A 27,433-nucleotide genomic window follows, 5' to 3' on the forward strand; every position below is an offset into this window, starting at 1 on the left:
AATTGGTCATAGAATGTGGCACCTGAGTGGGTCTTTAATTCTAAATTGCATACCATTATTTTGTGTCTCACGGACCAAATTCCATGGGAGTTGGTCCACTCTATTAGTTTCCCTGTGGAGGATCACCCAGCACAATAACAGACTTATTTCTACTTTTGTTGATAAGAGAGATATCTTCAAGAGCATTGCTTATGTTAGAAGATAGCATCCTTTTACTATATTTGTTGAGATGCATTCCGTGGTATGTGAAACAGGTTCTTTCATTGTTAGTAATGTTTATCGCCTTAACATTCACAAACTTGTCGCAGAAGTTTTTCAGCTTCAAATTAGTTAGTATAATTTAATTGTTAATGCACGACCAGTCTGGTAAGTCATACCTTAGTGGCAATTTTGTTACGATGACATTGGTGAAATACAGGAACCGCTGCACTTTAAACATCTTCCTGATAAAGGCACTGGCTTTGTTCCTGTAGATGTTATTAGCATCCTCTTTGAGCACAGCACAATTAGTCCTTGTGAAATCAGAACATTCTTTGTTAACACTCATCGTTAAGCTATCGAAATTTGCTCGCGGTTTTACACTGCCAGAAACTTGCACACTGTCATTCTCATTGTTTGCCAATAATTCCGGAATGTTTCATGTATTGCCAAATAGTTTCACTTCTTTATTTTTGGACCGCGCGTGCGCGCGCGCCTGTGTGTGTGTGTGTGTGTGTGTGTGTGTGTGTGTGTGTGTGTGTGTGTGTAATGACATAGGATTCTTCTGCATTCACCAGTATATTATAAGTTTGCTGAGGCAAATGTAAATGAACTGTCTGTCAACTTTACACGGGTAGGAACAAACACACTTATGTATATTCTGAAAGTGCTTCATTAAAATTACATGGTTAATTATCTACTATTAGCAAAGGTAGACTGTTGACAGACCGTTATTATTGAAGTTGTGAGTCCCATATATTCTGTGGTGGTTAACTGAGATTCCATTTGTGATTACCAAAATAATACTGTCTCTCAGTTCCAACATGGCTGAATACACATTTTCTTTCTTTCTTTTTTTCCCCCTTTTTGTGTGCTCGTATTACAAAAACTTTTCAGAGTTCAGATTATTGTTCACTAGTTGCACATGAGTTTAAAATAGGTCACACTTGTATTCAATTAATACCACATTGAAATCACATTCGGCACTTAATAGCAGTGCCACAGTGTTAGAGCACTGCAAACTTCTGTTCACACAACATAACCAGTGGCTCACTCAGACTCCAGGTCCACAGTGAGCAACAAAGCTAAAACTGTGGCGGCAGTGGCCCGACTGCATTCAATAGAGTAGGCACATCACTTCGAATGCCCAAAGATAATTTTATGTTGGAATGAAAGTGTTCTTACACTACTCTTTTCTAAAACTGGTTAGTTTAATGGAATAAGTTTCAGATATACATTGACTTTCGGATTTCAGTCCATATTTATGACTAGTGAGGCTTTGCAACTGAGCCACGATATGTTGTGTAAAATTATCTTTGACAAACATGTTTTTCTTTGAGTTGGTGCAGATCCTTGGAGTGTGGCACGAGCCAGTTCGTTCTTTGTCATTGGTATGTGCTAACATATTGCACATGTGCTTGAATAAAATACTGCCAATCTCTTCTACAACTAACGTGAGTGTTATTCCTTGGTACCTACCCATCCAGAATTCCTACAAACATGTTTCACCATTTTTGAACTGAAGCTTTATTAATCTTGTTTCATTAACTTATGTTATATGCCTGCAAATTTTGATAGGGTGAACTTTTTTGCATTCAGTAACCAAATACTCTATGCACCTCTCACTTGGTGTGATTATAAATTTTGTCATGCATTTCAAAATTGCACAAAGAAACAGTTAATGACTGTTCCTGCTCACTGTTGGCATCATTCGGGCACCAAGGAATATCTGTGACACAGCAGCAGAGATGGTGGAAGAATTGCACCTTTCTCAGCTCAATATGTTCTTTACTTTTAGAATGATATTCAGTTTTCAGGCAGTGAGTGGTTGACAGGCACACAAACTGGACTGAAGATTTGCTACTGTCCTATAGAGTGAAACAATTTTGTTATGTTAATGCAGAAAATGCCTCCATTAACTGTAACCTTTTATTAACAAATATAACTTGATATTACAAGGTTAAGAAAATAGTATACATGGTCAACTCAGGGTGTTAACACTTTGGAGACTAGCCACTTAGAAGAATATTGGGCCTAGAAAACCAGCCATTTATGCCGTTATTTAAAATGTCACTGTCACATATGTAATTGATGGATCTTCAAGGGTAATACATAAAGAAAAGGCCAAGCTTCAAGATTTGTTTTTTGTATCTACTTTAGTTCTCTGCCAGATTACAAATTTTAAAATAGTGGCAGCAAGTGCCATGTGAGTTACTGAAAAAATTTTTACCTACTGAGCTTCCAAAATTTCTTTCTCGCACAACAAACATGATGTATTGGTGGCAAAATCATAGCAAACTGCAAAACCTAATGAGTACACACAAGAAATTATGTCAGTGTGATCATATTGGCAACAGCAGCTGTTATATTCATGACTGTTTCTTTGGAAATAGTTCTAGAAATTGACAACAGAAAGTAGAATGCTAAATGTTGTATATACAAATTTATTTTATTTTATTTATTTATTTATTTATTTATTTATTTATTGTGACAGAGGGATGTAGCAGAGCTGCTTCAGTAGAAATTAATGTTTTTCTATTTTTCCATTTCATCTTCCTAACTTATTCTGATTGATTTATGGTTTGGGAATTTCTTTTAAACTATAAGTACTATAGATGCTCAACTGAAAGTTAAAAAAGCAGAAAGATGGTCACAAAGTGATGAAGGGACTTTTCACTTGTGTGTCGCAGGTGTACTGGGCTGCAGCCGTGCATTTGTACACTCCGCTACCATTCAGGCCGGGCAAAGGCAGCCTGGGGGACCTGTTTCGCACACACGTATTCTTCAATTGTGGGAATATCGGAAACTTCAGGTTCAGTAAGTAACAGTACTGCAATCATTTCACTTTGGAGTTTTGTTTTTAGACAAATATCAAGATGAGATAACCTGAGAGGCCACCCACATGAGCAGCTATCACTTGTCAACTTATAAGTTGTTTGTTTTTGTAACTTTTATATCTTTAAAATGTGTAAAAAAAAATGCACGTGATACTTTGTAATGTGGTTTAGTGTAAAATTGTTATCATCAATATAATTCTCCTTCTCCAGTGAAAAAAAATTCTAATTGTACACCTTATGTAGAGGAGTTGTTGAGTAGCAGATGTGTACTTTTAAAAAAGTGTGTTGGACATATTAGCTGTCATAAGTATTTCATTAGATGTAGAAAAAATGAAACACTCAAAAAAATGGTCATAATTCTGATAGTACAAAGTTATGACTTTCTGAATTTAGAGCTTTTAAACGTTTGTCCGCATTGGTTGTAACTTGCTCTGCCCCTCTGGAGCAACTTTAATGCAAGAGTGCCAAATCTGTACATAGGTGTGAGTAAGAAGTTTGTGAAATACTGTTTTGACATTGGGAACATGCTTTTTTCACTGTGCGAAAATGTGCAGTTTCTTACCTGCAGCTGGCATTTGAACTCTGTTTCCTTGAACATTTTTATGTTGCGATTCACAAATGCAGCACAAGTGAATGAAATGAATGAATGTGTCATTAAAGAAATAGCCTGGTGCTGTTTAATTATTAACATTGCTGTTATGTATTATTTTATTTGTATTTTAAAACTGACACTGTTAAAATGTATTACATTTCCAGGAGAGGCACTATTCTTCAACATGATTGACAAAATTAAATTGTAAATCGAAAATCATTAACTTAATTTCGTAATAATTTGTCAGTTGCTTACGTTTTTTCATTTTTATTCAGAGTCATATATATAGCTGCTGAATGTCAGTATAAGATTATTTATAAAATAATATTTTGTATGTATGTACATGAGGTTGACATAATATGCAGTCGTATCATTCATTACTTTTCGCATGGAATAACATGTTCTGAAGTAAGATTTCAAAACACAGTGGGTAGATGTGACCATGTCCCCTCTTCTTACCTTGCGTTCAACGTCACGTGAATATGAAGGCTCTGCTTATCATTCCACTATACAGTACTTTGTGCTCTAGTATTAGATGACTGCAATGTGGTGGAGTGAGTGACAATCGGTATATGCAAAAATTTAAAAGCTGTACATTCAGAAAGTCATAACTGTGAACTATCAGAATTATGGACCAAAATTTTGCACGGGATCAATTTCTGGATCTTATATCTTGCAAGTAAATTTTTTCCTCCTCAAAATATGAGACCAAGGTGGTGACATTTCATTGTTAGGTAAGCAATGGTCTTTTGCAGGGTGGGTAGTAGGACACAGAAGTAGTGTAGGGTGGGGAGGGGAAGGGACAGCAGGGTAGGGATGGGGGGGATGATGCTAGTGCAGCCTGTGGGAGCACTTAGGGATGTGATGGAGACAGAGTAGTGGGCTGGCTGGTTTAGCATTGGGAGGCTGCCTTGGGGAGGGGAGGAAGGAAAAGGACTAAGCAGTTGTGCTGATGGGTGAGGAGGTCTATAGTGAAAGTTGAGGACAGGGAGGATTCTGGAACGAAGGCTGTGTTGCAGGGAGAGTTCCCATCTGTTCAGTTCAGAAAAGCTGATGTTGGTCGGAAGAATCCAGATGGCACAGGCTGTGAAGCAGTCCTTGAAGTCCACCATATTGTCATGGGCAGCACACTCTGCAACTGGATGGTCCAATTGTCTCTCAGCCACAGTTTAGCAGTGGCCATTTGTGTAGACAGACAGCAAGTTAGTGGTCATGTCTACTTAGAATGTGGCAAAGTGGTTTCAGTTGGTTGGTGGATCACGTGGCTGCTTTGACGGGTGGATCTGCATCTGATGGGGGCAGGAAGTGCCTCTGGAAGGACTGGAGTGGGTGGTGATGAGAGGATGTACTAGTCAGGTCTTGCACTTTGGTCTGTTGCAGGAGTATGAGTCATGGGGGAGGCTTATCAACACACAAACTAATAACAGATGCCCAAAATATTCTCCTGTTCCTTCTAAACATACATGCATTTACTGAATCGCGTACTATTGCATCCACTCAAATACTCTGACAGTTTTGAGTGGTTTTTGAGGTATTCATGACATGATGATGAAGAGTTTCTACATCCGGGTGATCTGTTGCATAGCCTAATTATTTAAGGTGCCCCCAGAGATATAATTCAAAGGGATTGAGGGGGTAACGTGCAGGCCATGGAAAAGATTTTCCATTACCTATCCGTCCGGCATATACCTGCCAGTGGATCTCAAACATTGAGATTGAAATGTGCTGGAGCACTGTCATGCTTGAATGGCATTTCTTCTTATTCTCAAGGGCACATCTTGTAGCAGGTCTTGGACGTTGTTCTGAGTGAAGTCCTGCACCTGTAAGATGTGCTGGGAGAACACGTGGCCCTACCAGTCTGTCACCTACAATTCCAATCCACACAGTAATGTTGAACTGATGTTGAAGTCTAACTTGTAGAAATTTGTTATTCTGTCTTTTCCAAACACTGCCACGTTGGTCAACAAAACTGAAGAGACACAAAAGTCGGCAGTTTGTATGTGACAAACCATTGCCAAAAGATGTATGGTGGGTGACTGGCAGGTGTAAGGCCCTGCACATGTTGAAGATGATATGGGTACACAAGTTACTCCTCAAGTATCTTCCTTGCTGGACTTGGAGGTGTACCACATGACAGTGTCACTTCTTCGACAGCCCTTATAATGTGCTGTCCCTCATCGCATGGTCTTCATCAATCAGTAGTCTGTTGTGCTATAGATCCTTTTTAGGCAAGACGATGAAGCACAGTGGCAAAGGGTGGATGACGATGCACTTTGGTTTGAAAGCGCTTTCTGCAGCCTCGTGCCTATTATCATTCGTTTGGTACTACATAAAAGTTATGTCACCTGATTACAAAATAAATAACCTGCCGTGTTTTAACTGAGCACTTTCAGTTTAAGTTACTACTCTTTAGGACTCAGTGAGTTAGACGGGTACATAGATAAGTGAAGTTGTTAGGTTGTACTAGGACAGCTGCTAAACATTAATTTTCATTAATAATTTAAAAACAAATAATTTTTGTACATAAATTTTTGTGAACTTTTTCCCTTGTTTTGGCATAAGGAACCTGTCCTCAAAGTTTCTAAAAATATTTGTTGAAACAGCGTGTTTTGCCTCTGTTTCAGATTTGCTTTTGTAACTGAGAAGCACGATTAGTTACACGTGTGCATGTATCCCATTCTGTTGCTGCTCGTTCTTAACTATTCTGCCATCTCCACTGCTTTCTGTGTCTGTTGTCACCGTTTGCCATTACAAGAAGCTGCACTTTCATGGAAGTTTGGAGATTTGGTGTGTTTGTGATTTAAAGTATCAGGATATGGGATGTTTGTTAAAATCAACATTTGAGAGTTGTTGGTGGTGTAATACTTCAAAATGGGTATTTTTTTATTGTTTATGATAACAGAAATAGTATGTCTACCCACATTAGTTTAGAGCCTTGTGTTAAAATAAATCTTATTTAACTTCTAAATTATGACACAGAATTGCTAGCAAGTACTTACACTTTTGGCAGGGGAAAGGTGAAGTAGTGCCGATAGGCACATGCAAAGTAAGAGACATGTTACATAACTTAGGAACAAACAATTGCTCCATAAAGGAGGAATATCACCCCCTACATGTGTGTGTGAATGATGTGCCCTTCTTTTCAACATCTTTCATAAAACAAACAGCAGGTTTACATTCAAGCTGACCGAGTTGCAATGGCAAAAGCAGACATCTGGTAAGAAATGACTTCATTGGTCATATGCTGCATTTTGGATTTTATCCATCATCAGATATCCAGGAGTGATTACTGCACATAGATATGGGGCAGCAAGTTGTATAGGAAACAGAAAATTCACAGACTAGACTTTAATTTTTCTCAGTTAATGGTATTAATGATATAAAAACAAAATATTTTTATCAGTCAGTCTCGGGACAAATTGACTGTGACACAGTTTTGATTTTTTGATCAAAGCGAGTGATTTTTGTTTCAGCGGAGGATTATCAGCGCAACTTCGAGCAGTTGGCAAACAACTTGAGATCAGCGTACGGACTCGGTGTAGCATTGAGGATAGGGCAGGTGGCTCGACTTGAGCTGAATTACTGCATACCAGTCCGCATTGCTGCAGGGGATCGACCGTGTTCTGGAGTGCAGTTTGGCGTCGGTGTAAATTTCTTGTAGAATATGATGTTGTTGTTGTGACTCCTCTGTGGGGCATTGTTGCAGCAGTGCGTGTACAAGCTCTTGAAATATAGTTTAGTTTCTGAGCTATGACTGGTGTTGTATTTTATCCTGTGTTGAACTATTACAAATAAATTGTTACTCCATCAGTTCTTCACTTTCCTTCCGTCTGCAGTTTAACAGTTAGATTACTCTTATTGGTTTTAATTTTGATGTCTTTCTGTAACATCCTTTTGACACTTTTGCACTAACAGTTTCCATTTTTTTCAGTTGTTGACACATTTTGTGGTATGAGATTCAATCTGTTTTATATCCTTGCAGTGTAAGTTTCGTTTTCATGGTTTTGGAAGTGTGTGTTAGCTGTTGTAGCTTTAGCTGCCCAGAATGTGTGTTGATCGAATCATGATTGAAGGTACACAACGTAGTAGCGACCTCACAAGTTCTCTTCAATAGCAGGTAAATGATTTGTGATACACACTTCACATATTTTCAGTAACAAACCATGAAAATGGAGACTCTTGAAACCTGCATTGTAATGTTGATGCTGCAGTGAGAATGCCTTCTGTAGAGCACAATTAAACAGCTATAACTCCTCTTTTTTCAACCATTTATACTTTCCCTTTTTATAGGTGGTAACTAAGGAAATGGTTTGCATGATCTATTTACTTCATGTATTTATTGTAATCCAGGTTTTGGATTATGTCATCGGTTTTTCTACATGTTTTCTGTGTGGCAACTAAATTGGCATTATGTATGGTAGAAATTATTTGTATCATTTTGGTCTTTGATACTCTCCGTAATTGTGCGAGAGGTTCACCCATTTGTTAATATTTACTTTGAAACACGTTTCATTTTGCGTTCTTTAACTTTGCCAGAAATCCTATGTTTTGTTGCAGTGATCCACAAACCCGAATTTTCTTTGTAAGCTTATGCTCCACAAATTCTAAATTGTTGTTGTAATTATCCATTTGTAGATGATTACTAGAGACCGGATTATATGCATTTGCATATTTGGATCCATTTCACCAGTTATTCCATATTTTAACTAAAAACCAGTGACGATGCATAATTCTGCTCTATGTTTACGATATTTTAAAAATTTGGACGGGCGCTCTCTAGCTCAGTCTAGTTTTGATGTCTCACAGATTGGCCGTGACCTAGAACTGCATGCAATGGCTAATCAAGAGGCCACTGCCCAGCGAAATCATTACAGAAGAGGAACAGGCAGACAGTCAGTCCTTCTGTGACAGCGTCCCTGGGTAATCCCCTCCACTGTCATACCTTACACGTCAGCAAAATTAAATTAAACTACACAAGCTTTTAGTTGCATGTCCATTGTTTCAGTTTAGCTTTCTATTTACTTGTACACAGTTGAACGTGTTTACAACATGTAGTGTGTAACTTGTTATGTGCCACGCTGGCAAAAAAAGAAACGTCATTTGTGGATAGCTGACCATCCTGGAACATTTACACATGACAAAATTGATTTATATTGTCGAGTTTGCGAGAAAAATGTATCGTGCAAAAAAAAGTTTCAAATAGACCAGCATGTCGACAGCAAGTTGCAGTAGCGGGGATTTGTCCAAAGGTAACCAAAAAAGTCTGTTTAAAATGGATCTATGTGAAGCATTCATTGCAAGGAATATTCCTCTTCACAAACCAGAGACTGAAAATAGTGCTAGACAGTTGTAAGGTTCATTTTCATTTAACACACGACTGGTTTCACAAACTTACAAACCCTGTCCTCAAAGGCTTCCTGCACAAACATTGCTTAAATCAAAATATACCAGCTGAATCAACATTGCATAAAAATTACATATTGACAATGTATGTAAATGTTCTGGAAGAAAGACGCGATGAACTCAAGGACAGCAGTATCTGGATCTCCGTTGACGAAACTACAGACACTTGTGACCATTTCATCGCAAATTTAATTGTTGGTGCTTTGAAAGAAGAGCCTTCTTCTTCCTATTTAATTTCCTGCAAAGAACTTGAAAAAGCAAATCATTCTACGATCATAAGATTTGTGAATGAGATTATTAAAAAATATTTCCAGAATGTTCTGCAAATTAAAGGGAGTTTGTGTTTCTTTCAGATGCTTCCCCCTATATGATCAAAGCAGAAAAAGCCCTCTGTGTATTTTATCCCAGTTTGATTCATGTGACTTGCTTTGCTCATGGAGTTCATCGCCTTGCTGAAGAAATACGTCCCACGTTTGTGAATGTAAATGTACTGATTTCATCCACAAAGAAAAGTTAACAAATGTGCCTTTACCTCCCGAACCAGTGGTAACTCACTGGGGTAGATGGGTCAAAGCTGTATTGTTTTGCATTGAACATTTCGAGGCCAGTAGAGGGGTAGTGCAGAGGCTTTGGTATTTTGCCAGTGCAGGGAAGATTTTAATGATTCCGGTATCAAAAAAGACATTGCTGTGATTAGCACCCATTTTCCCCATATACCTGCAAGTATTAAAATGCTTGAAACTCAAGGTTTGGTATTGAATAAATCTATTCAGTTAATGAATAAAATTATTCTAATGAACTCATCATTGTCGGAGGTACTCCCAAGAAAACTTAAAGAAAAGTTTGAAAACATTTTAAACAATAACCCAGGCTTTGGACCCTTGTGCGAAATTGATAGTTTTATTAATGGGATGGGTTAACTTTTACCAGAAACAATAAGAGGCCACCCAAATTCAAATACTGCCCACGTATCCTAGTTGATGTAGAACAGTCCTTTTATGCTTTTAAAAATGTTCTGAGTGACCGTAGACACAATCTTACTATTGAAGATTTGGAACAGTACTTGGTCCATTATGTTCACAATAGTAGACAAATGTAAAATTTTAAATGATGCTTTGGTCCAATAGTATTAATTAAAAGTTAATGCTGTTCATAAAACTTCATAACTGCACGTGGTTTTGTAAATAAAATATTATGGAGTTTCTGAGCATGCACCTCTACGTGTGATACATCATGAAGTTGGTCCTGTACATATCGTTTCGCTGTGACTCACTTTTATCGCATCCGCTTGTTATCAACAACAATAGCAAAGAAGGAACATTTCTTGAAACATGGTACACGTCCCCATTTTGCAAATTTTTAGAAAATAATCCCAGAAGGCTTCCTTCCCAACCTGTACCAGAAAGTATTCAGAAAATATTAGCATTCTAAATGTACCGATTTTTCACGTGGCCAGCCCTCTTCCTCGTAATTGATATGCTCAGGTTCATCTTTGAGATATAATGCGTGCAGTAACTAATATGTTTTTTTATTATTGGGTCTTGCATATTTCAACACTGTTCATGCATTTTAAGCATTTTTTATGCATGGATATTTTAAGTTTTTTTTTTTTTAAATGCATATAATCCAGTCTGTAATGATGACATTTTCTACAGACGTGTCAGTTTCCATTACTGCATCCTTTAGAGACTGCCCAAAGCCAGAGTATATTTCAGTATATTTTGAAGGAGGGAATATATCCCATTAAGGAATCACACAGCATCTGGACAAATATACCATATTTTGTAATTTTCGATGGGCTATAAACTATAAAATGTAATCGTCCATGCCGTGGTATCATCCATTCATTGATCAAGGTGTTTTGACCAAGATAACATTTTCCTGAAACCTTAGAGAAATAATCAATTATAGTTTGCACCTTGAAGAGTCAGTCAGCATTATCCAGTTTATTATTGTTATCCGAAAAGTGAACAAATCATAATATTTGTCGAAATCTATTACGAGAGATTGTTTTGCAAAATATTGGTATTTCCAATAATGGATTTGTCGATCAATAAGTCTTCAACCCCCCCCCCCCCCCCCCCAGAATTACAAGCCCAAAACATTTTCTAAGTTTGGCTGCCTTCATGTCGACAAATTTGCCACTTTTTTTGCCTGTTTTCCTTCTGATTATGTTACCTATTCATTTTTGTACTAATAGGTTCAAACAAATAATTCAATGACATCCTTAATTCCTATATATCTCTAGAAAATACGTTAGGATCCAGAGATCCTTCAGCTTCATTATTGGTCCTCAGTAAATCCACATCTGACCAATCTGCACTGCAGTCATCATCCGATTCTTCTGTCTCACTTGGTAACGGTAGCATTCGCCAGATTCTCAGTGTAGACAGAGGATGAGATGGTCAGATGAAGTTAACCGACACCTCATGTTCTGTTATTACCAAGCAACAAACTTAGGAACCAACACAACTGGATACAGATCACAAGTATACACAAAATTTATTACCAGATACCCAGAATTAAAATTTTTAACAGAACGACGACTAGCTGATCAGATCCATGTAATAATAAAAAATAACAGGATACCCCAGTCAGAATTAGAAAACATCAAACAACAAGTACAACAGATACTGGAACAAAATAATGTGCAATCAGAAGAAGAAGAAAATACAGTAATGGACTCAAACGTCCCAGAGCAAACAAACAAAGAACACCACGCATCAATTAAACAATCAGAGGAAAACGAAATCTTAAGACAGCCACCAGAACAAGCACAAATAGAACATGAGGTGACACAGGTTAGATATAGAAGAAAAATTTCAGCTAACATATATAGAATACAGAGACACAAATACAGACATTAGACCATTCTTGGATAGACCACCAAATAACCCACAAGTCGAAACAACAATAACAACTATCAACACAATCATACACAACAAAATAAATGAAAATACAACTATGGAAGAGTTACAACTACTGGTTTATATAGGAGCACTCGCTACACTAAATATACACACTAGGCAGAGATCAGAACAAACCAACACACAGAAGAAACCCACAAAACCAGCATGGCAACACAGGCTACAGATCAGAATAGAAAAACTGAGAAGAGACATCGGACAGCTAACACAATTTATAAGAAATGAAATCTCAGACAAAAAACAAAAAAGGTTAGGTCAAATCTCACAACCAGAAGTGATAGAGCAATTAGATGAAAAGAAGCAGAAATTACAAACATTGGCCAAACGACTTAGAAGATACAAAAAAAGTGAAAATAGAAGGAAACAAAACCAGACATTCAACACAAACCAAAAGAAATTTTATCAGACAATAGATAACACACACATTACAATAGACAACCCACCAAACATAAGACATGGACCACTTCTGGAGCAACATATAGTCAAACCCGGTACAACATAACAGGCATGCATGGTGGATACAAGCAGAAACACACACATACAAGATGATACCACAAATGCCCGAAGTGATAATTTTGCAACATGAAGTCAGCCGAGCAATTAATTCTACGCACAATTGGAAAGCCCCTGGATAAGATAAAATAGCAAATTTCTGGCTAAAGTAGTTCACCTCAGCACATTCACATCTAACTAAATTATTTAACAGTTACATTGCAGACCCATACACGTTGCTTGATACACTTACACAGGGAATAACCTATCTGAAACCTAAAGATCAAGCAGACACAGCAAACCCAACAAAATATCGCCCCATAACATGCCTACCAACAATATACAAAATATTAACTTCAGTCATTACGCAGAAATTAATGACACATACAACACAGAACAAAATTAGAAATGAAGAACCAAAAGGCTGTTGCAAAGGAGCACGAGGATGTAAAGAGCAACTGATAATAGATGCAGAGGTGACATATCAAGCTAAAACTAAACAAAGGTCGCTACACTACGCATACATTGATTACCAAAAAGCTTTTGATAGTGTACCCCACTCATGGTTACTACAAATACTGGAAATATACAAAGTAGATCCTAAATTGATACAGCTCCTAAACATAGTAATGAAAAATTGGAAAACCACACTTAATATCCAAACAAATTCAAATCAAATCACATCACAGCCAATACAGATTAAGCGTGGAATATACCAAGGAGACTCTTTAAGTCCTTTCTGGTTCTGCCTTGCTCTGAACCCACTATCCAACATGATAAATAATACAAATTATGGATGTAATATTACTGGAACACACCAACACAAAATCACACATTTGCTATACAACTCAACCAATTACTAAAGATAACAAAAGTATTCAGCAATGATATAAATATGGCTTTTGGAACAGACAAATGTAAGAAAAATAGCATAGTCAAGGGAAAACACACTAAACAAGAAGATTACATATTGGATAACCACAGCAACAGCATAGAAGCAATGGAGAAAACAGATGTCTATAAATATATAGGATACAGACAAAAAATAGGAATAGATAATACAAATATTAAAGAAGAACTAAAAGGTAAATATAGACATAGACTAACAAAAATACTGAAAACAGAATTGACAGCAAGAAACAAGACAAAAGCTATAAATACTTATGCTATACCAATATTGACCTACTCATTTGGAGTAGTGAAATGGAGTAACACAGACCTAGAAGCACTCAATACACTTACACGATCACAATGCTACAAATATTATCACATACATTCAGCAACAGAAAGATTCTCATTAAGCAGAAAAGGAGGAAGGGGATTTATCGACATAAAAAACCTACATTGTGGACAGGTAGACAATTTAAGAAAATTCTTTATAGAAACTAGCAAAATACACAAAGCAATCATTCATATAAATACATCGGCTACACCGTTGTAATTTCATAACCACTTCTACAGCCCTTTAGATCACATAACATCAACAGATACGAAGAAAGTAAATTGGTAAAAGAAAACGCTACATGGCAGGCACCCGTATCATCTAACACAGCCACACATCGATCAAGACGCATCCAACACGTGGCTCAGAAAGGGCAATATATACAGTGAGACGGAAGGATTCATGATTGCAATACAGGATCAAACAATAAACACCAGATATTACAGCAAGCATATTATTAAAGATTCCAATACCACAACAGATAAATGCAGACTTCGCAAACAACAAATAGAAACAGTAGATCACATCACAGGCTGATGTACAATACTAGCAAATACAGAATACCCCAGAAGACATGACAATGTAGCAAAAATAATACATCAACAACTTGCCATACAACATAAACTAATAAAACAACACGTTCCCACATATAAGTATGCACCACAAAATGTACTGGAGAATGATGAATACAAATTATACTGGAACAGAAACATAACAGATAAAACAACACCTCATAACAAACCTGACCTCATACTCACCAATAAAAAGAAGAAATTTACACAACTAATCGAAATATCCATACCCAATACAATAAATATACAGAAGAAAACAGGAGAAAAAATTGAAAAATACATCCAACTGACTGAGGAAGTCAAAGACATGTGGCATCAGGATAAAGTTGACATCATACCAATTATACTATCAACTACAGGAGTCATACCACACAATATCCACCAGTACATCAACGCAATACAGCTACATCCAAACGTATATATACAACTACAGAAATCTGTAATTATTGATACATGTTCAATTACCCAAAAGTTCCTAAATGCTATGTAACATATACCATACAGTTAAAAGGAAGTCACGCTTGATCGAGGTCCGTGTCACTTTCCATTTTTAACCAGACATAACGTCTGAGAAAGGAAAGAAATAATAATAGTAATAATAACAGTAACGATGACAACAACAACAACGTCTGTCACTTCACATAACACTTTTGAACTACAATGCTTTTTTCTCTTTCCTTATGTGGAAAACCTAGTTCCCAAAGACCAGCCAAGTATAATACTGTGCTAGTAATTATGATCCAATTTCTCTGGTTTCTTATTTTCCAAAGTAATTATAAGTTGTGTACAAAAGCAAATATTTCTGCATTTTTTAAATAATAATAACTTGACTAAGTCTCAGTATGGTTTCAGGCCCCAACTCTCAGCAGTCAAAGCTGCTGGAAGTGTTATTTCTTTTGTGCAAGCCTTTTTGAATCAAAATTATCTGGTTGTAGGAACAGCAACATCCCTGACCAGTGAGAGCAACTGTGTGGCCTCTATATGACGGTTCAGGGCATGCAGGGGCTGTCAGGAGCTCTTGACTTCTTGTTGAAATACAGTGACTGACCATTTCGCTAGAATCTGCATTAATTGAGAGTTGCACATTGGGAGAGGCTGTGACAATGTCGCAGCTTGCACAAGGGCATCCTCAATGTGTTCAGAGACTCATAGCATATCTAGCACCTACACTCATGCTCATTAATTAAGGCTAATTGCAGAATGTGGTGCCACACAACATGGCACTACATAAAACTGGTGCTAAGAGCATAGGCACATAGGGAACACATACAACACAGATCTGTAAGTCCACGGTATTGGTGATAAGTTGAGAAAACCGTCCCGAAACACATGTGCTACAAAACACCACCGTTTCCTGCTCATGTACCCTGACATCAATATAAGATATGATCACCATGCACATGTACACAGGCCACACAACAAGTTGGCATACTCTGGATCAGGTGGTCGAGCAGATGCTGGGGTATAGCCTCCCATCTTGCACCAGTACCTGTCAGAGCTTCTGAAGTGTCAAGGGGTTTGAAGACGTGCAGCGATACGTCGCATTCCAGACGTGCTCGATGGGGTTTAGGTCTAGAGAACAGGCGGGCTACACCATTCACCTGATATCTTCTGTTTCAAGGTTCTCCTCCATGATGGCAGCTTGGTGGGGCCGTGTGTTATCATCCATCAGGAGGAAGGTGGGACCCACTGCACCCCTGAAAAGGCGGACATACTGTTGCAAAATGACGTTCCGATACACCTGACCTGTTACAGTTCCCCTGTCAATGACATGCAGGGGTGTACGTACACCAATCATAATCACACCCCCTGTAAGCAGGTGATCCTGGGTTTGAGTCCAGGTCGGGATCAAAGTTGTAAAACACGAGACCCAGTTGAACTGCCACATAGGGAATATCCCATTTTGTCAGACACTTTTAGTAGCAGAAAATATCAATAGGGATGTGTTATTTGGCCTAGACTGGCTATCAGAATTTACCGTCATATTGAATTTTGAGTAGAATTTTCTTTGTTTTGGGAAAGGTGACTACAAATATTGTGTAAAGTTTGTGATGGACAGCTATATTGGTAAACAAACAACTGAGAATCAATGTTTACGATTAACAGCAACAGCACAGTTGTCACCAGAGATTGAAAATTTAGTGCCTTGAGGAAATTCTAGAGACACTCGTATTTTCACAGTCTCAAACACGTTATTTTAGAGATAAGGGTGGTAAAGCAGAACTATGTCTACTGTCCCACAATTATGTGTGTACAGGACGGACAAGTATTGGATGGACGATCAGCGCAAGCAGGTAGCCAGTGAGCTCACCTGAGAAGTTACACGTACCGCCCATGGAGTAAACGCATCATACTCTGTGAAATTAAAAAACATTGTTGGTATAAACATTTGAAGGTTGTTGAAAGAAGAGACTTTTATTCATTCCCTTCGCTTACTCTTGTAAAGTCAGCACATAGTTGACTTGTTAAACTCTGAGATATTTGTGAATGTATTTATTGAAAAAGTAATTAATTGTTTCTGACGTTAAGTAGATATACGGGAACTTACTAAATGTCAGTATTCGTGTTCCAAAGGATTGAGAGAATCTCAGTGTATATAGTTGCTTTGTCCACTTGAAGTGTACAATAGCTGTTGCATAATTGATTAATTAACTGCTAAAGTAAATTGTCGCATAAAAACTGCCAAAACGTGGTGACCAAAGTGAGTAGGACATGAAAAGGAGGAATTTTTTTGAAGAGGATTGAGATTAGAAAAAGTTGAGAGCTGCCAGAGCAATCCATAATAACAAAATGAATAAATTGGTCAGCAACATTCGATAAAGATGATTTGGGTGTGGGGAGAAAAATCCTCACACACGCAGTAACCAGCCGATGCCAAAGCATTAACCAGCCAACGCTGATGCAGTAACCAGCTGACGCCGACACAGTAACCAGCTGATGCCGACAGAGTGACCAGCAAACACCGATGCAGTAATCAGCCGACGCAGTCGCAGGAGCACGCCATCATTGCTGGTTGCTGTTTGAGTTGCTGACTTCGGGCCCGCTGACACCGATGCCGATGCTGTGATCAATGTGTGACGTTGCCAGTGCCCATGTAGTTCACCGGTGCTGTTCTTACACCTCACTGACACAACCTAAAATCTTACGCTGAGTGAGCTCCAGATGATAACTATTTGAATGTGAGCTAAGGTGGTTATTACTTATAGAGGTGATTTTTTTTTTTAAGGTTAACAAGAGTTAGAAATAAGATGAGTAGGAATCAAGAGCAACAATTAGCAGAACCAGTCACAGCTATCCGGGTGACTAGGGAAACGCCAGACTGGTCTGAATTAGTAAATTTAATTAAAGCACAAAATGCTTCTTTGAAAGATGAACTGTGTACGAATTTAAACCTTAAGTTAGATTCAGTCAGTATCCAATTAAATAGAAAATTAGATGCTCAGAGTGAAAGTTTGTCTGCTAAGGATGGAATTCAATACTCTGAATAATAAAGTTCAGAATCTGAAAGTAGAGTTAAAGAGTGAACTATCCAGTTCTTTAAATACTCAGGTCAATCAATTATTTGCTGAATTTAACGAAAGACAGGAGGAGGAATTACAGAATTTGACCAAGAAACTAGAATTTGACATTGAAGACAAGTGTAGCAGTGTAGAGTCGTAGTTTAATGAAAAATCAGGATCATATAAAAATGTGTGTAACATTACATTAAATGCAGTGAAACAAAGGTTACATACTTTAAATGATGCCATTGAATGACAAGACAAACTGTTCCCTATTGTCCAATAACATTTGCAGGAGTCCAATCTCTTGTAAATGTGGCAGAAAGAGATTTTAAGGAAAAGCTAGCAACCTCAGACACTATAAATATAAGTGTCCTGGAGGAACAAGTAGAGGAATTAATCGACCGGAAAGTGGCTGAGAGGGTAAACACAGATAACGTTCCACCACGTTTAGCGTCGCAACTTGACGATACGAAAAAAGTTGAAGACGATTCGTGGAAAGAATTCAAACTAGTCCAGGGTGGATTATAACATAAAATAATTTTTCCTAATGTGGTGTTATGTAGTAAAGGGGTGATTGTTTTGTTGTGGTGAGACCTTTACATAAAATTTAATGAAAAGTACTAGAATGCAGTTGCTCAGGTGAGGTTAATATCAGATCCATGGGATCCAGGCTGAGTCACATCTGTTCCCCAGGGGTATTAACAATCTGTGTTAACAGGCAGAGTGACAACTGTCGGATCCCGAGTTGGGTTTAGTGTTACTTCCTTACTTGTTTTCTCACACCAGATTCTCTTGAAGTCTCACCCTATTATACTATCATACACTTTAGTACTTCTCTTAACAGGGCAAAGAATGAAGCGTTGCAGCAAATCACTAATATCAAGGTCATACTCCTTGTGGAGGTAGCTATAAGTGGTCTTGTCATTATATTCAGTCTTACTTGGTTTACGGATAATTCCTCTTTGTATATTCCCCCATGATGAACTGGGTCGTTATATCAAGTCAAGACTGTAGCATTAGGTAATGTATCATAATATATGAATTAGCAGCATGCTCTGTTCTATTCTCGATGTAAAAGGGATGTCGATGATACAATACAGGGTGTAATGATACAATACATATGTTATGATATATAATTTCTATTTATGATGATATGACACATAATATGATGTATAATGTCTATTTGTGATGATGTGATACATAATTTGATATGATATATAATTTCTATTTGTGATAGTATCATACATAACATGATATAATACATTGATTTCTATTTTTGATGTTGTTGTTGTTGTTGGTTGTTGTGGTGTTGGTGGTGGTGGTCTTAGGTCCTGAGACTGGTTTGATGCAGCTCTCCATGCTACTCTATCCTGTGCAAGCTTCTTCATCTCCCAGTACCTACTGCAACCTACATCCTTCTGAATCTGCTTAGTGTATTCATCTCTTGGTCTCCCTCTATGATTTTTACCCTCCACGCTGTCCTCTAATACTAAACTGGTGATCCCTTGATGCCTCAGAACATGTCCTACCAACCAATCCCTTCTTCTAGTCAAGTTGTGCTACAAACTTCTCTTCTCCCCAGTCCTATTCAATACTTCCTCATTAGTTATGTGATCTACCCATCTAATCTTCAGCATTCTTCTGTAGCACCACATTTCAAAAGCTTCTATTCTCTTCTTGTCCAAACTAGTTATTGTCCATGTTTCACTTCCATACATGGCTACACTCCATACAAATACTTTCAGAAACGACTTCCTGACACTTAAACCTATACTCGATGTTAACAAATTTCTCTTCTTCAGAAATGCTTTCCTTGCCATTGCCAGTGTACATTTTATATCCTCTCTACTTCGACCATCATCAGTTATTTTGCTCCCCAAATAGCAGAACTCGTTTACTACTTTAAGTGTCTCATTTCCTAATCTAATTCCCTCAGCATCACTCGATTTAATTCGACTACATTCCATTATCCTAGTTTTGCTTTTGTTGATGTTCATCTTATACCCTCCTTTCAAGACACTGTCCACTCCGTTCAACTGCTCTTCAAAGTCCTTTGCTGTCTCTGACAGAATTACAATGTCATCGGCGAACCTCAAAGTTTTTATTTCTTCTCCATGAGTTTTAATATCTACTCTGAACTTTTCTTTTGTTTCCTTTACTGCTTGCTCAACATACAGATTGAATAACATCGGGGATAGGCTACAACCCTGTCTCACTCCCTTCCCAACCACTGCTTCCCTTTCATGTCCCTCGACTCTTATAACTGCCCTCTGGTTTCTGTACAAATTGTAAATAGCCTTTTGCTCCCTGTTATTTACCCCTGCCACCTTCAGAATTTGAAAGAGAGTATTCCAATCAACATTGTCAAAAGCTTTCTCTAAGTCTACAAATGCTGGAAACGTAGGCTTGCCTTTTCTTAATCTTTCTTCTAAGATAACTTGTAGGGTCAGTATTGCCTCACGTGTTCCAGTGTATCTACGGAATCCAAACTGATCTTCCCCGAGGTTGGCTTCTACTAGTTTCTCCATTCGTCTGTAAAGAATTCGTGTTAGTATTTTGCAGCTGTGACTTATTAAACTGATAGCTCTGTAATTTTCACATCTTTCAACACCTGCTTTCTTTGGGATTGGAATTATGGTAATCTTCTTGAAGTCTGAGGGTATTTCCCCTGTCCATACATCTTGCTCACCGGATGGTAGAGTTTTGTCAGGACTGGCTCTCCCAAGGCTGTCAGTAGTTCTAATGGAATGTTGTCTACTCCGGGGGCCTTGTTTTGACTCAGGTCTTTTAGTGCTCTGTCAAACTCTTCACGTAGTATCGTATCTCGCATATCATTTGTCCTCTAGCCATCCCTGCTTAGCCATTTTGCACTTCCTGTCGATCTCGTTTTTGAGACGTTTGTATTTCTTTTTGCCTGCTTCATTTCTTTCATTTCTATATTTTCTCCTTTCATCAATTAAATTCAATATTTCTTCTGTTACCCAAGGGTTTCTACTAGTCCTTGTCTTTTTACCTATTTGATCATCTGCTGCCTTCACTATTTCATCCCTCAAAGCTACCCATTCTTCGTCTACTGATTTCTTTCCCCCATTCCTGTCAATTGTTCCCTTATGCTCTTCCTGAAACCCTGTACATCCTCTGGTTTAGTCAGTTTATCCAGGTCCCATCTCCTTAAATTCGCACCTTTTTGCAGTTTCTTCAGTTTTAATCTACAGTTCATAACCAATAGATTGTGGTCAGAGTCCACATCTGCCCCTGGAAATGCCTTACAATTTAAAACCTGGTTCCTAAATCTCTGTCTTACCATTATATAATCTATCTGATATCTTCTAGTATAGTATGATGATATGATACATAATATGATATGATTCCTATTGACGGTATATGATACATAGTTTTCTACTTATTATGGAATAATTTATACCTTTTGCAAAATCCTATGAAATTTTTGTCTTATGTCAAAGTGGTAGGTGGATCAAAACAAAATGTGCAGACCCTCTGTGACCAAAATGGTACTGAAACAGAGGATGACAGCCTAATGGCCAAAATACTAAATGTCTTTTTCCAAAGCTGTTTCACAGAGGAATGCTTCACTGTAGTTCCTTCTCTTGATTGTCGCACAGATGACAAAATGGTAGCTATCAAAATAGATGACGGAGGGATAGAAAAACAATTAAAATCACTCAAAAGAGGAAAGGCTGATGGACCTGATGGAATACCAGTTCGATTTTACAAAGAGTACACGAAGGAATTTGCCCCCTTTTTACAGCGGTGTGCCGTAGGTCTCTAGAAGAGTGTAGCTTTCCAAAAGATTGGAAAAGGGCACAGGTCATCCCTGTTTTCAAGAAGGGACATCAAACAGATGTGCAGAACTATAGACCTATATCTCTAATGTCGATCAGTTGTAGAATTTGGGAACACATATTATGTTCAAGTATAATGACTTTTCTGGAGACTAGAAATCTACTCTGTAGGAATCAGCATGGGTTTCGAAAAAGACAATCGTGTGAAACCCAGCTAACGCTATTTGTCCACGAGACTCAGAGGGCCATAGACACGGATTCCCAGGTAGATGCCGTGTTTCTCGACTTCCGCAAGGTGTTTGATACAGTTCCCCCCAGTCATTTAATGAACAAAGTAAGAGCATATGGACTATCAGACGACACACGCGTGCGCGCGCACGTCCACACACACACACACACACACACACACACACACACACACACACACACACACACACACACACACCACACCACACCTTTCACACAACTCTCGGAGACAAATGTGACTTATTCTTCACCATTTGCCATTCCATAGGAGTTCGCTAACATCTTTCTTCGTGGAATTCAAAGGTGAAAGTGAGGATGTCCGTTCTATAGGAGACGTTTAACATCATACGTCCTTCCCTCCTTCGGCTTCTGACTCATTTACCGGCACAGTGGGGATCCTTGGGAAGTGGGGTGGGAAGGGTTTCCTGTCTTTGGGGCTATCTTCTTTCTCTTCTTCGCTCGTAGCAACCATTTCTTTTTCTTTTTTTCCTTTTTTCCTCTTTTGAGTACCAGTCTATCTTTCCGTCTGTCCAATTGCATATACTTCTATCGCTGAAGTCCTTCTCAATTTCTGTGGGTTTCCATAATCTTCAACTTATTTTACATAAACTGGTGGAAGAATCAGGCTACACAACTACACATACGCATACACACAGTGAAATACAAATATGCAAACAGGGGGAATACAGTTTAAGGTAATGTAAGAACTGTCATGTGGTGGAGAGGGGGAAATTGTGCACATAGCTATAGGTATGAGCACATGGTCATGTGAGTTGACGGTTCCACATTACATACAAGTATGTACGGAGGAGTATCATAGTCATGTACAGGGATATTTATGTAGGTAAGAGCTGAGATTATTTATGGTTATGACGACAGAATTAAATCACAGTAGATGTACATTAGTTACAGAGTATAAGGAGAAACATGGTGTGTGTGTGTGTGTGTGTGTGTGTGTGTGTGTGTGTGTGTGTGTGTGTGTGTGTGTGCTAACTAATATTCCCAAGTATGTGTCTACTGGAAAATTAGTACTGGAAGAGAAATGGAGGACTCGAAAAGGGTTAAAGGAGGTATTGTGAAGCATTTGTGATGGATAAAGCAGGATATTAATTTTTCCAGGTAGTTTTGAAACATAGTGTACATAAATTTGGGCAATGGACGAGGAAGCCTACTGATGAAGGATAAGGACGGCTCACCCAGAGTTGATTGAATGGATAAGGGCAGGTAGGCAAACCCAAGGAAGGCTGACATACTGTGCGGGCAGGGGCACCAAGAAGGGGATCGACCTGTACCATAGTGTATTAGGAATTTGTTTAAAGGGGCACATCTACCAAAACAGAAGGATGTAGTGCATTCATAGTGTCTACCATTGGGTAATGTATAGGCACTGTGTCAAAAGATGGCAGTATCATGACAAAAGTCACACACTTTGTAGAGATTATTCTGGTAAGTTTGAATTCGTGTTCCCACTTGCAGTGTTATGCTTGTGTGAATATACATGTGTTGAGAAGAACACCTTTATTTACCCAGGGTTCCCCCAGATTGTAATAAATAGTGAATAAATCCATTCTCAGATAAAGTAGTATGCGAAGTAAGAGCAAATAGCAACATACGCTTGGGTAATGAATACTCAGAGTTTATGATTGGAAAGGGAACAGAGAGATCCTTGTCCTTAAATAGTTTAAATTATTCCAAAGGTACATGAAGTATTAAGTAATCAAGTGTTAAAAGGAAAACTGTTATAACCAAGAAGTAATGTTATATACATACAATAATATTTTACATAATGAACATGTATAAGATATTGTGTGTTCGAGCTAAGGAAGGGGATATGTAGTGCCTTGAGAATTCTAGACACACACACATTTTCACCGTCTCAAACACACATTATTTTAGAGATAAGCGTGGTAAAGTAGAACTATGTCTACTGTCCCACAGTTATGTGTGTACAGGATGGACCTGTATCAGATGGACGATTGGCACAAGCCCACCTGAGAAGTTACATGTACCGCCCACAGAGTAAACCCATCGTACTCTGTGAAATTTAAAAAATTGTTGATGTAAGCATTTGAAGGTTGTTGAAAGAAGAGATTTTTATTAATTCTCTCACTTACTGCTGTAAGCATTTGAAGGTTGTTGGAAGAAGAGATTTTTATTCATTCTCTCACTTACTGCCGTAAAGTTGGGACTGTTGTCTTGTTAAGCTTGGAGAGATTTATAAATTGTATGTATTGAAAGGTGATTGTAATATAGTCTGTCAGTCTGGAAGGTGTTGACTTATGAGAAATGTTTAGTGTATGAAAATTGCTACATGTTATGAAAATACAGTGTTCAAAGCAATCTCTAGCGTATTGAGTTATTTTAAAGTATTCTTCGGAGAAGAAGCTGAGCAGAATATCGCTGCCTGTTATCCTGAGTGAAGACTGGCGAAGCAGCTCCAAGTAAGTTCAACAGCCAAAAGGGGAGTGTGAGTCTCAGTGAACAAAACCTAGATTTATATAAAATTCTCATGCAATATGAAGAAGTATTTTCTGATCGTCCCAGTAGTATTAGTGATTATGTATATAAATTTGAAATCAAAGATAGTACTCCATTTTTCTGTAAGCCTTATCCAATACCGGTAGGTTTAAAAGAAGCAGTTAAGGAAGAAATTGACAAGATGATTGACAATAACATAATAGAACGTAGCTCTAGCATCATGAATAACCCATTGGTAGTAGTAAAAAAGGCTACAGGAGGTGTGTGGTTAGTACTAGATGCATGTACTTTGAATAAGCATATAGAGACGGAATGAGAGAGACCCATTAACATCGATGAATTATTGTCCAAAGTCGAGAAAGCAAAGTATTTTAGCAAGATTGATCTGACTACTGGATATTGGTAAATTTGGTTACATCCTGAATCAAAGAAATATACAGCATTTCTATTTGATGGGCAATCATATCATTTTAATGTGTTACCATTAGGGCTAAATATCTCAGTATCCGTGTTTATACATGCACTAGACGAGGCGTTAGGAAGTGAATTGTTAAATGATTTAATAATATGTATAGATGACATGGAAGAATCCTGGAAATACTAGAAGGTATCACATAGATTATATAATGGTAAGACAGAGATTTAGGAACCAGGTATTAAATTGTAAGACATTTCCAGGGGCAGATGTGGACTCTGACCACAATCTGTTGATTATGAACTGTAGATTAAAACCGAAGAAACTGCAAAAAGGTGGGAATTTAAGGAGATGGGATCTGGACAAACTGATTAAACCAGAGGTTGTACAGACTTTCAGGGAGAGCATAAGGGAACAATTGTCACAAATGGGGGAAAGAAATTCAGTAGAAGAAGAATTGGTAGCCCTGTGGGATGAAGTAGTGAAGGCAGCAGACGATCAAGTAGGTAAAAAGATGAGGGCTAGTAGAAATCCTCGGGTAACAGAAGAAATATTGAATTTAATTGATGAAAGGAGAAAATATAAAAATGCAGTAAGTGAAGCAGGCAAAAAGGATACAAATGTCTCAAAAATGAGATCGACAGGAAGTGCAAAATGGCTAAGTAGGGATGGCTAGAGGACAAATGTAAGGATGTAGAGGCTTATCTCACTAGGGGTAACATAGATACTGCCTACAGGAAAATTAAAGAGACCTTTGGAGAAAAGAGAACCACTTGTATGAATATCAAGAGCTCAGATGGAAACCCAGTTCTAAGCAAAGAAGGGAAAGTTGAAAGGTGGAAGGAGTATATAAAGGGTCTATACAAGAGCGACGTACTTGAGAACAATATTCTGGAAATGGAAGAGAATGTAGATGAAGATGAACTGGGAGATACAATGCTGCGTGAAGAGTTTGACAGAGCACTGAAAGACCTGAGTCAAAACAAGGCCCCCGGAGTAGATAACATTTCATTAGAACTACTGACGGCCTTGAGAGAGTCAGTCCTGACAAAACTCTACCATCTGGTGAGCAAGATGTATGACACAGGCGAAATACCCTCAGACTTCAAGAAGAATATAATAATTCCAATCCCAAAGAAAGCAGGTGTTGACAGATGTGAAAATTACCGAACAATCAGTTTAATAAGTCACAGCTGCCAAATACTAACGCGAATTCTTTACAGACGAATGAAAAACTAGTAGAAGCTGACCTTGGGGAAGATCAGTTTGGATTCCGTAGAAATATTGGAACACCTGAGGCAATACTGACCTTACGACTTATCTTAAAAGAAAGATTAAGGAAAGACAAACCTACGTTTCTAGCATTTGTAGACTTAGAGAAAGCTTTTGACAATGTTGACTGGAATACTCTCTTTCAAATTCTAAAGGTGGCAGGGGTAAAATACAGGAAGCGAAAGGCTATTTACAACTTGTACAGAAACCAGATGGCAGTTATAAGAGTCAAGGGACATGAAAGGGAAGCAGCGGTTGGGAAGGGAGTGAGACAGGGTTGTAGCCTCATCTCGATGTTATTCAATCTGTTTATTGAGCAAGCAGCAAGCTTCGGTAATCTACAAGGTGGACCCCTCAACCCCAATAACGACTTTAACTTGTGTGATCTGTTATTACTTTATATATCTTACCGTACAAATAACTCATGATGTTTGTCATGCCATACAAGGGGCTTAGCATTTCCTTCTCCATGGTAGAATTATTTCTCTTTGCTTCCTTTAACAGATGCTAGGCATTGACATTCATATGAAACTTCCTGGCAGATTAAAACTGTGTGCCCGACCGAGACTCGAACTCGGGACCTTTGCCTTTCGCGGGCAAGTGCTCTACCAACTGAGCTACCGAAGCACGACTCACGCCCGGTACTCACAGCTTTACTTCTGCCAGTACCTTGTCTCCTACCTTCCAAACTTTACAGAAGCTCTCCTGCGAGAGAGGTGAACTTCTGTAAAGTTTGGAAGGTAGGAGACGAGGTACTGGCAGAAGTAAAGCTGTGAGTACCGGGCGTGAGTCGTGCTTCGGTAGCTCAGTTGGTAGAGCACTTGCCCGCAAAAGGCAAAGGTCCCGAGTTCAAGTCTCGGTCGGGCACACAGTTGTAATCTGCCAGGAAGTTTCACATCAGTGCACACTCCGCTGCAGAGTGAAAATCTCATTCTGGAAACATCCCCCAGGCTGTGGCTAAGCCATGTCTCCGCAATATCCTTTCTTTCAGGAGTGCTAGTTCTGCAAGGTTCGCAGGAGAGCTTCTGTAAAGTTTGGAAGGTAGGAGACGAGGTACTGGCAGAAGTAAAGCTGTGAGTACCGGGTGTGAGTCGTGCTTCGGTAGCTCAGTTGGTAGAGCACTTGCCCGCAAAAGGCAAAGGTCCCGAGTTCGAGTCTCGGTCGGGCACACAGTTTTAATCTTCCAGGAAGTTTCATATCAGCGCACACTCTGCTGCAGAGTGAAAATCTCATTCTGGTGACATTCATATGTTCCACCCTATCTGTTCCTTAACTTACTATGCAGCCCAGTGCATGATTACTAGCACCACAAGACAACATGAAGTCGTTCTCATAATTTCAAAAAACCATCAATGGACTAGTCGTCAAAAATTCTTTCCATATTTTGAATGTACCATGCATTCTGATGTTCAGTGGAACATTACTCATTTTCTTCAATAATTAAATAAGACATCATGTTGGTTTTGAATATTT

The 27,433-nt window shown here is 38.4% G+C and overlaps 1 protein-coding gene and 1 non-coding gene across 2 annotated transcripts in view; both read left to right on the forward strand.

Annotated features, from left to right (window-relative positions):
* Window positions 1-7,437, forward strand: part of LOC124711309 (sorting and assembly machinery component 50 homolog B) — a 111,146-nt gene extending 103,709 nt beyond the window's left edge. The window contains exons 9-10 of the mRNA XM_047241325.1: window positions 2,889-3,015; window positions 7,101-7,437. Coding sequence (XP_047097281.1) covers window positions 2,889-3,015; window positions 7,101-7,288 — 315 coding nt within the window. The 3' untranslated portion in view covers window positions 7,289-7,437. The remainder of the gene's footprint in view (window positions 1-2,888; window positions 3,016-7,100) is intronic.
* A 19,617-nt stretch (window positions 7,438-27,054) lies between these two features.
* Trnal-caa lies at window positions 27,055-27,129 on the forward strand. Its single transcript has one exon. It is a non-coding gene; the product is annotated as a tRNA-Leu (tRNA).
* The last annotated feature ends 304 nt before the right edge of the window (window positions 27,130-27,433 follow it).

This window comes from Schistocerca piceifrons, chromosome 8 (assembly GCF_021461385.2).
Source record: "Schistocerca piceifrons isolate TAMUIC-IGC-003096 chromosome 8, iqSchPice1.1, whole genome shotgun sequence".
NCBI classification, from domain to species: Eukaryota; Metazoa; Arthropoda; class Insecta; order Orthoptera; family Acrididae; genus Schistocerca; species Schistocerca piceifrons.